General features: G+C 41.6%; 1 protein-coding gene across 1 annotated transcript; it reads left to right on the top strand.

The window, feature by feature from the left end:
• Window positions 1-7,140: 7,140 nt before the first annotated feature.
• Window positions 7,141-10,301, top strand: LOC148115893 (vomeronasal type-2 receptor 26-like). Its single transcript, XM_087885107.1, has 3 exons — window positions 7,141-7,323; window positions 8,271-8,397; window positions 9,388-10,301. Exons 1-3 carry the CDS (start codon window positions 7,147-7,149, stop codon window positions 10,296-10,298), a joined length of 1,215 nt encoding a protein of 404 aa, XP_087741233.1. The 5' UTR covers window positions 7,141-7,146; the 3' UTR covers window positions 10,299-10,301.
• The last annotated feature ends 832 nt before the right edge of the window (window positions 10,302-11,133 follow it).

Genomic DNA, 11,133 nt, shown 5'->3' with positions numbered 1-11,133 from the left:
GAATGGAGTGAGGTCCACGGTAGATAATTTAAGGTTAAAGGTTTGAGAGTTTGTGGAAGTAACCACAGAGTCAGGTAGTGCATTCCAGGCATTGACCACTCTGTTGCTGAAGTCGTATTTCCTGCAATCAAGTTTGGAGCAGTTTACCTTAAATTTGTATTTATTGTTTGCCTGTGTATTATTGTGGTTGAAGCTGAAGTAGTCATCAACAGGTAGGACTTTGTAGCAGACAATTTTGTTGACTATGCTTAGGTCAAACCATAGTCGGCGTAGTTCTAGATTGTCCAAGCCCAAAATTTCAAGCCTGGTGCCATAAGGTATTCTATTGTGAGCAGAGGAGTGGAGGACTCCTCTCGTGAAATACCTCTGGACTTGCTCAATTGAATTAATGTCCGATATTGAGTGTGGATTCCAGGCAGATGAGCTGTATTCAAGAATTGGTCAGGAAAAGGTTTTGAATGTACTAGTTAACAATTTGATGTTAATAAGAAGTTTCACAAAATTAGGTTAATAACTCTTAATGCCTTTTTGGCAATGCTGTTACAGTGAGCTCTGGGGCATAGATCATTTGAGATGTGTACTCCTAGGTCCTTGACAGAGTGAGATTAGTTAGTTAGTTAGATCGACAGTCACATCTGTATACAAACAGCATGAAGTGGAACACATTCAGCAGATGAAACAAAAGCAAGCTTTAATGCTCAGCACCCTTGTCCAATTGATCCCTACATGGACAACTTGATTTCATCTTTCAAGGTGATTATCTTGGGAGGTCATGGTTATGATCTCAGCATGGCCATCAAAGAAAAGGATAGGAGGCTCTAATTGGTCAGTCCCAATTCAGAGAAAAGGCTGATTTCTTTTCTGAGTCTTTCCTAGAAGATAGCTATCAGAGTCTCCTTTGGACAAGATCGGCGGCACTTAAATCTAATATTATTATTAGCATCTGGTGTTGCTACAGTAGCCAGGAGACCACAATGCTATTGCAGAGTAGTAGTTTGACATGCCTCATAAATCGAATAAATTGAATGAATAAATTTTCCAGAAAGATAAAACCCGCAATTCCAAAGCCATCAGCAGTCAGCTCCTGGGTGCCTCCAGACTTTCTCCCAAATTCTCTGCTATTGTTTTCTTCAATGATCCATGGATTTCTTCAAACTCACCACAGCTAGTTGTTGTTTCCCTGATGTGGACATGAGCATCTTCAGATGCTCCTTCTTGACTCACCTCTGGTTCCACTGATACCAAAATGCTTTGAGCAGGCCCTCTGTTTTCTCTATCCACTCTCTCAAGCAAACAGGGATCCAGACCATTTACTCAAGAGAAAGTGGGAAAGCTGGTACTTCTGTTCAATTCTTAAATGCTTTCTTTTCTGCCCCAACTTCATTCACACATTCAGGCTCATACACACCCATACATGCACACTTTAAAAATGTAATACATGCATAATGGCCCTTTGATGGAATCTCAAATCCTGGTGAGGTCCTTGCAGATTTCTGAGCTACATTTTCAGACATGGTTTGCCAAAATCTTTTCCTGGGATGTTTTTCGACTTCTCAAACTGAGGTTGAGCGAATAGTGCAAGTGACAACAGTGCCCAGATTGTCTGGAGTGTGTCTTTTTGACTTTCAAATAATCTAAGTAGAGAAGAGGAACTTTGGGGACAAAAACCTGTGCAGTCACAATAGCACATATGAAATGCATTAACAGAATAACAGAGTTGGATGGGAAGACCTTGGAGGTCTTCTAGTCTAATCCCCTGCACAAGCAGGTGACTCTATACCCATGATGGCGAACCTATGGCACTTGTGCCACAGGTGGCATGTGTAGCCATATCGGTTGGGCACGCGAGCTCAGCTCTGGCACACATGCACATGCCAGCCAATGGATTTTTGGGCCTCATGAGCCCACCCAGAAGTAGGTAATAGGCTGTTTCCTGCCTCTGGAGGGCCTCGGGGGGTGGGGAAGGCCCGTTTTTCTTTCTCACCTGGCTCAAGATCCTCTCTATGCATCTGGGGAGGGCAAAAACAGCCTTCCCCATTCTCTTAGAGGCCCTCCAGAGGCCTAAAACGGCCCATTTCCCAACTCCCGGTTGGACAGGAAGTGACGTTTTTGCTGTCCCCAACCTCCAGAGACTCCTGGAGAGGCTCTGGAGGCTGGGGACAGGAGCTAGAGTGGAGGGGGGTTTTGCGCACATGCGCAGGGCAGGGTGCATAGAATTATGGGTGTGGGCACACACGCAAATGGACTTACCGCTCTCCCCCTTCCTTGCAAGAGATGGCAAAATGGTTAGCCATCACTGCCCTATACCTTACCAGGCAAATGGCTGTCCAATCTCTTCTTAAAAACCTCCAGTGATGGAGCATCCACAATTTCGGGAAGGAAGCCCTTCCACCAGTTAATTCCTTTCACTGTCAGGAAATTTCTCCTTAGTTCTAGGTTGGTGATTTCACTGAATGTAACATCATGGCAAAATCCATGTATCTTTTCAGGAAAACAGGTGTGTGGTACTGGAAAATTCTGTCCTTCCTTTTTGCCATTCAGGAAATCAACAAAGATCCTCTTCTCTTGCCCAACCTCACCCTGGGTTATAACCTCCATGACAACTTTCGAGATAGAATGTTGACATTGGATGGTTTGTTGGATTTGCTTTCGACTGGAGAGGCCAATGTTCCCAACTACAGCTGCGGAAGGAAGAGAAACATGCTGGTTCTGCTGGAAGAGACCAACTCTGATATATCCATCCTTATGGCTGCCATATTGGGCATCTACAAAATCCCACAGGTATAGAGCCAGTGAATGGCTGCAAGTTTATTCCAGAGCAGTTAAGGAGATTTTCTCCTTAGTAACGTTAGTTAAGCATGGATTAAGATGAAGAATTAATCTTTATGTCTTCTTTCAGTCTCCCAGAGAGACAAGAACAAATATTAATACAACCATAATTAACAGTTATAAACTGAATACAAATATTAATTTGTAATATTTCACGTTGCTCAGATCTTGCACTATGCAAGTTCTGAGGAAGCATCAGCTTTTCAGAAAACGTGATCTGGATTTCTTCTTAACATCCATTGTTGACTTTTACGTTTTCTGCATTTCTGATCCCCTATTAAATCCACCAAGGTAGGCTGGAATCTTCCAGCCACTACTTAAGCTCTGACATTATCTTTTCAGAATCTAATAGGTCTTCTTCTTCTGCCACATCTGTCATTGGACATTGGTGATCATGTTGTCAAATCCTATTTTTTCAACAGCCACATGAAAAAGTGCTACTGAGTTTTGTCCAAACCAGTCTGTTAGGTTTTGATGCCACGATGTTCTTCTTCTGTCTGGACCTCGTTTGTCTTCAATCTTTCCCTGAAGGTTTAAGTGAAGGATGCCGTATTTATCTGGGTGTTGCATCATGTGTCCAAAATATTCTAACGTTCACTTTTTAATGGCTTTGATGATTTCCCTTGGCTTTCCCAGGTGGCTTATCACCTCCTCATTTGTCATTTTTGTTAACCCAGTTTATACGTAACAGCCATCTGTAAATCTACATTTCAAATGCTTCTCATTTCTTCAAGTGGTTTTCTGTCAGAGACCAACTCTCTACTCCACAGAGCAGAATAGTAAAAACCCCAAATAAAACATAAATCTCCTTTTTTTTCCCCTCCAGATCAGCTACACTTTTATTTCTCCGGTCCTGAGTGATAAAACTCAATTACCATTTTTCTACCGGACCGTCCCCAAAGAAGGTGCTCAAAACCCGGGGATTGTTAAACTGCTGCTGTATTTTCGATGGACATTCATCGGCGTCTTTGCTGCAGACACTGATAATGGAGAACATTTCCTTAGGACCTTCGTTCCTGTGCTGGCTCAGAATGGCATCTGTGTTGTTTTTTCACAAATCATATTATTAAATGATGAGAAGTTCCAGCATCTGATTTCTGTTTTCAACCTGTGGGCCCAAATCAATGTATTTGTTTATTACTCAGAGTTTACGTTCGTCGAGGGAGCCCTTTTCCTAGAAAACATATTAAAATCTTTGCAAAAGCCTATTGAAGGGATAGTTTGGATCACAACCGCTTTGTGGGATCTCACCCTTGAATTATTATATAATACTTTCTCTTTCAGATACACCCATATCATTTTTTCTTTTCTTATCCAGACCAGTCAAATGACCCAATTTGACAATTTCATGGATTTTTATCTTTTTATCACAGCATTTATGACTAAGAAATTTCACTGTTCATATGGGAAGCCTGCCTTGTCTGTGAAAGGCTGGACAAGGTGTACAGAGAAAGAGAACTTGGAGACTCTACCTCAGCAGGAGATTGAAAAGACCTTCTCTCTAGATAGCTCCTTAACTTACAATGCCATCCAGATTGTGGCACATGCCTTAAATGTGGTCAATTCACCCCGATCCCAGAGGACAAGGATGGAGAGAAAAGACAAGGTGGAAGTTGAAAACATTCAACCATGGCAGGTATTTCCTTATCGGTTCCATGTATGTTGCTAAGGGTGACATCTAGATGGTGAACATCATGAAACACTCTTTGAGAAATATCATATACATTGAGAAAAAAATACCTTTTATGAATCTTTTTTTTTTTTTTGATTGATGCAATTTTATTGAATTAAGAACATATTACAATTCAAACTAAACGGTTCGGCAACGTGTAGTCATATTGTATAATTACAAGTGCGGTATCTAGTCAATTATCTAAACATTTATACAGTTTGTACAAAAGTTCTTGTGAGTAAAATTGATTACTGTTTAATTAGAGTACAATAATATACAGGGTTATCTAATCGTTGTGCATTATTCCACATGAGTATTAACTTTTGCATTTAATTTCTAACCACCTATACCACAAATCCCAGATCGCATAGAATTCTGAATCCTCCTTTCCATTTAACACATACGTTAATCTGCACATTTCTGCGCAGTCAAGTATCTTATTGACTATCTGTTCCTCAGTTGGTCCTTTTTTCTCTTTCCAATATCTGGCATAGGAGAGTCTAGCAGCTGTGACAATATGAATAATCAGGTATTTCTTGTCCTTTCCAAATGTTCGTTTTAGCACTCCCAGGAGATAGAGTTCCAGGAGGAAGTTAACGTCCTCCTTTAATATTTCTTGGATCCATTTTTGTATTTTTTTCCAAAACTTCCTCGCTTCCGGACACGTCCACCACATGTGATAGAAGGTACCTTGGTGGTGACCACATTTCCAACATTTGGGGCTTGCATTTGGGTAGATCTTAGCAATTCTAGATGGTACTAAGTACCATCTATATAGCATCTTATACTGATTCTTCTTATAGCTTATTGCTCTCGTCAGTTTAAGATTGCTGTTCCATATTTCTTCCCAATCATCAAGATTTATCTTTGATTCGATGTTTTTCCCCCAAGCAATCATTTGGTCTTTTAATATTTCTCCTTCTCTATCATATTCGAGAAGGTAGGAGTATAATTTAGCTAATAATTTGTTCTCACTACCTAGCCATACCTTATCCAAACTATTTGTCCCCATCTCTATTCCCTTTTCTTGTTTATCCTTACTAAAGCGGGATTTAATTTGTAAATAGGGCCACCAATCTATGTGGATCCCTTGTTCTTTTAGTATCTCATTAGGTATAAGGTTACCACTATTATCCAGAATATCTTGGTAGGTGACCATTTTCTCCCTGCCTAACATATTTGGATGGACTAGAGCCTCCATTGTGGATATCCATTTTGGGTACTTCAAATAATGTTTATGCCTGATTTCTTTCCATGTCTTCATTAATGTATCTCTAATTTTGTGTTGGTGGAAGTATATCCCTGTCCCTTTTCCTTTGTCCCAGAGGTAGGCATGCCAGCCTCTCAATAGATCGTGCCCTTCCAGTTGTAAGATTCTCTTATCTCTTAATAAGGTCCACTCATGTAGCCATACTAAATTGGCCGCTTTATGGTATAATTCCCAGACTGGGAGTAAGATCCATTATAAGATCCATTTTTCTGAGGTTTTCGCGGGTGTTTGTATGAAGGTCTTTGGTTATTCGGGTTTTCTCCTGCGTAAAATTGGAAGTGTCTTGGCGACATTTCGACGAAGTCTCATTCGTCATCTTCAGGCTGGTGTTTTCGGCTTCATGCTTCTAGGAGCAATGTGTGATCGCAGCTGTTTCTTCCTTTTAACTGCTAGTGGGGTTGTGAACTGATTGGGTGGGAGCTTGGCTGTGTTCTGATTGGGTGGAGGTGTGTTCTGATTGGTTGGGTGCTTGGCTGTGCTCTGATTGGATGGGGGGTTGGCTGTGCTCTGATTGGATGGGGATGTGTTCTGTTTGGGTGGGGGCTTCGTTGTGCTCAGGTTAGTCTGAGTTGCAGGGGAATTTGAGCTGGTGAGCTGCATTGCTGTTGTTTGTCTTCTCATTTGTGGTCATGCCACATCTTCATGGTGTGTGTCAGTCTGCTTCATGTAGGGATTGGAGGGGTTTAAAGTGGCTAATGATGCAGATGTGGTCTGGCTTCTGGTCCGTGGTCGTGCCTCATCATCGGTGTCGGTTTGAGTCTTCTTTCCACGTTGATGTGTGGTGGTGACATCCTGTGTGGCCCTCGTGAATGTGGGTCTAGTGTCATTCCCCGTGTTAGGGACTCGTTTGTCAATAAGGGCAGGTTTCCAAATGGCTGGTAGGCGGGAGGTATCATTTTGTTTTTTCATGCTGTGTGGGTATTTTTCTATCTCGATGGCTTCTCCGATTATGAAATAATGTATCTATAGCTATGCAGGACATCTCAGGGAGGAGGGGAAAAGCAACAGATGGATAAGCAACAGATAATGTAAGCAAATATATTTGTAGGTAATGGATTTCCCTTCTCCTGCCCTTCTGCCATCTGCTTATCTTTAAGAGAACTAAAGGGAGAAATAAAACAAGAAAACAAGAAAATATGGGCTAGTTGGGTATGCTAGTTGGAAAGAAAACATCTGCCATTGGTACCTGAAGGAAAAATCTATGCAGATTGTCCTGAGAAAAAAACAGGCTGCAGCTAAATAAGCCAAATTCCTTATATCTCTGTACATCAATTTGTTTAGATGATTCCAGTTGTGTAAAAGCCTCTTTTCTTATATTCTGTAGCTTCACCATTTCCTGAAGAATCCTCAGATCTACAACAACACCATAGAAGGAATGTATTTGGATAGAAATGGAGATTTGATGGCTGACTTTGACATTGTGAACTGGGTGTTATTTCCTAATAAATCGATCACCAGAGTGAAATTTGGGAGTCTAGACAGAGAAGGAACCATTGGAGTCAAATTCAACATCAACAAGGAAGCCATCACGAGCCCTCAGTGGCTCAATCAGGTAGGGGATGAGGTCTCCCATCTCTTCAGTTTTGTCCATCATCTGAATCAGTGTTCCCCTCCATCCCAAACTATACGTAAGCTTGACTGACTTCAAATTCATGCTTTAGAATTATATTCTTTCATTAATAACCAGCAAAGGAAAAGATGCTTTATGACTTATACAGTAGAAGACTTTGGTCTGCGAGAAAAAAATGTGGGGATGGAGGGAAATGGAAGCAGGATTTAAGAGAAGGGGAGAATTAAAATCAATCCATTTACACATGTTCATGTGGACATGTATACATTCAAGAACTTGACCTTATTAGGTAGAAGAAAAGTGCAAAACCCATCATGCTGAAGAAATCCAGAATTCCCATTTCTCCTACATATGATCTGTTTTTCCAAAAGTTTCTCTGACAGCCTTCCAGAGACAGTCCTCCAAAATGGAAGCATGTCTGACTATCATGCTTCCAGTTTCAACAGTAACTTTCTAGAAAATTCTCTGGAGTGGCCACCACAACATGGCCCAGGGGAGAAACAGAATGGTCCACTTCTAGTCCATTTTGCACATACCTCTTGTTTTTCCCTGTAAGGTCCTGCCTCTCCAGTCCTCTCAAGAAAGCAGTACTCTTGAAACAAAAGCCATTTCAAAAGGAAACTTTTATTGGAAGATTGTGATAGCAAGAGATCTAGGCAGGAATTAAGTTTCCCACTCAAAACAGTAAAGTGCAGACAGAGCCCCTCCCAAAGTCCAATACATCACCAAGCCAATCTCGAAGTGTAAAGATATTATGAGATACTCAGGCTGAGGAGGTGATAAATGCCGGTCTCCAAGGCAATGCTGCTGCTCTTCTCTGGAGACGAGAAAAGCTATGGGACCTGACAATCCCATTCCAACACTATAATTCGTTTCATAACTAATCAGTTTTGCAGATGCTTCTGAATGCAAATTCTGTTCACTTTCAGCCCTTGCCTCACTCCCAGTGTGTGGAGGCTTGTCAACCTGGCTATTTCAAGGTGGTCCAGGAAGGAAAACCAATCTGTTGCTACAACTGTGTCCCTTGTGCAGAAGGGAGCATTTCCACCCAAGAAGGTGGGTGATTGGGAATCAAAAAAGGCCTTGGGATAGGAGCAAAGGTTCCTGCAGATCTTTTATAAGAAGATATTTCTAATTTGGGTGTTGGAGTGGGAAGTAGTATTAGTTCCAAGTAACATCCCCAATGAAAGAAAACTCCGAGGCTTGACTTTCCTCAAAGTTACATTTTATTGAAGATGTCATATTGGCACATCTGGGAAAACCCAAATCTGAAAGCTTCCAGGTTTTCCTCACCCAAAGGAAAGTTCAAGTCCCTGCCCAACACCCACAAGTCGGTCAAACGGCCCAATCCAAACACCATGCTGACTGGAAATGCCTCCTGGGTCTAAACCTCCAGGTGCAGGGCAAGATGTCCTTGACTTTCTGAGAAAGGAATGTTATTATGACTACCGGTATATATCACCCATGCTCCATACAATCCCCCCATCACAGTTTCCCACAGTAGTAAATGTGGCAGGCCTGAAGATGCAATGAAAAAGATTGCTTCCAGGCCTGACAGACAACTCACACAGGACCTAGTCAGTAATCTTGCCATCTCCTACATTCCAAGGTGGACTCGGGATAGACACATTTCTCCCTAACCATCTTCCTCCAAAGTATCCAAGGAGTAGGCAGGCATGATCTGTGTTTCCTGTGGAGTAGCTATTTGGGGGAATACATTGCTACTGGAGAGGAACCTCTCCTCATTATGGCGATTAGAGAGAAAGGTCAAACCAGAAAACTTTATCTGCCCCTTTTTAATCATTAACCATTGGATTTGGTGGGACAAAATGAAAGCAAAAATAGTTGAACAATGTTGTTATTGAATTTAAATTTTATCCTCCAATTAATGGGTAATGGAACAAATCAAACTCCATTTTGGAAAACCAAAATATTCCAACCTTTTCAAATTGGCTAGTCCTAGTCCATTAGAAATCTTCCTACATGATGTAGTTCAGAGGTAGCAAACTCAAGGCCCATGGTAAATATTACATTTGTCCTCTATAGATGCAGACCACTGCACCAGATGTCCAGACAATCAGTATCAGAACAAGCATCGAGATCAATGTATCCTCAAAACTGTCACTTTTTTGTCCCATCAAGAGTATTTGGGAATTATTCTTACTTTCTTTGCCCTATTCCTGATCTTAACCACAGTTTTAGTCCTGGGAATCTTCATTAAATTCCAAGAAACTCCAATTGTCAAAGCCAACAACCGGGACCTCTCCTATATCCTCCTGGTCTCCATTCTGCTTTGCTTCTTGACTTCCTTTCTCTTCATTGGTCGGCCAATGAGAACCACGTGCCTTCTCCGACAAACAATTTTTAGCATCATCTTCTCAATTGCCGTGTCTTCCGTCTTGGCCAAAACAATCATGGTAGTGCTGGCCTTCCTGGTCACAAAGCCAGGAAACAGAGTGAGAGGGTGGCTGGGCAAGAGTCTGACCAACACCATCATCATTTCTTGTTCCAGTGTCCAGGTTGTCATTTGTTTCACCTGGTTAGGAGTCTTTCCTTCATTCCCTGATTCTGACATGTATTCCCAGCCTAGAGAGATTGTTCTGCAGTGCAATGAAGGCTCTGTCACTATGTTTTATGTTGCCCTTGGTTACATGGGTTTTCAGGCTGCCATTTGCTTCATAGTGGCCTTCCTGGCCAGGAATCTACCTGGGTCCTTCAACGAAGCCAAGCTGATCACCTTCAGCATGCTGGTCTTTTGCAGTGTCTGGATCTCCTTTGTGCCTACCTATCTGAGCACCAAAGGGAAATTCACGGTTGCTGTGCAGGTCTTCTCCATCTTGGCTTCCAGTGCTGGGCTGCTGGGTTGCATCTTCATCCCTAAGTGTTACATCATTTTGCTGAGGCCAGATCTGAATACAAAGGAACAACTGATGTTCAAAAGTGAAGTAAAAAAGTGATGCTGATGGATGTTCTGGGTATATAATTCCCATCCAATATAATTCTCACCCATTGGGTACTTTTCAGGAGAAAACACTATCAGGCTGCTTTTTGAAATGATCTCCTGCTTAAGCCTAATTTCTATGTTTTTATGTTTCTGTGTCTGGTAGTGTTATTTAGCATTTTGGGCTTCATTATTAGCCTTTAAGGGAGGATGTGATTAGAATTTTAGTCTTGCAGTGGTGACCTCCTTTCAGATTTTAGGAAAACATGTTTTTCTTCTGTTTTTTCATGGGGGAAAAACAGCCTTTTCAAAACCTGAATCTTAGTCAGTGTATTCTGAAAGTAATTGAATACACTTGCAAGTTTTAAGTAAGATACTAATCCATCTTGGAAAGAGCATGATGTAACCCATAAATTTACCACATGTGGGAAGTAATCTCTAATCAATGTTTTCTATTGTTCACTTGTCAAATGTAATAAATGTCTTTCATTCTTTCATTGGTTTCTTTCTGATGTATCACATGTACCAAATTTTTGTATCATTTGTTTCTCTACCCTATTAAAAAACTTGGACTTTCCCCATTCCATAAATGCTTTTCACTGTAACTGCGATTTGTGTTTTTGGGTAGGGCTGAACCAGTGGTGGGATTCAAAATTTTTGACTACCGGTTCTGTGGGTGTGGCTTGGTGGGCATGGCAGGGAAAGGATACTGTAAAATCTCCATTCCCTCCCCACTCCAGGGGAAGGTTACTGCAAAATCCCCATTTCCTCCCGATCAGCTGGGACTCAGGAGGCAGAGAATAGAGGGGGGCGGGGCCAGTCAGAGGTGGTATTTACTGGTTCTCCAAACA

The sequence above is a fragment of the Pantherophis guttatus genome, chromosome 2 (genome assembly GCF_059756535.1).
Source record: "Pantherophis guttatus breed Tessera chromosome 2, ASM5975653v1, whole genome shotgun sequence".
Classification (NCBI taxonomy): domain Eukaryota; kingdom Metazoa; phylum Chordata; class Lepidosauria; order Squamata; family Colubridae; genus Pantherophis; species Pantherophis guttatus.
The sequence above is the reverse complement of the archived record's forward strand: the minus strand, read 5'-3'. Positions and strand labels throughout refer to the sequence as shown.

Coding starts and splice junctions, on each gene's coding strand:
- LOC148115893 (XM_087885107.1), top strand. CDS start 7,147: ATGTATTTGGATAGAAATGGAGATTTGATGGCTGACTTTGACATTGTG. Junction 7,324..8,270: donor GCCCTCAGTGGCTCAATCAG/GTAGGGGATGAG, acceptor GTTCACTTTCAG/CCCTTGCCTCACTCCCAGTG. Junction 8,398..9,387: donor GAGCATTTCCACCCAAGAAG/GTGGGTGATTGG, acceptor TGTCCTCTATAG/ATGCAGACCACTGCACCAGA.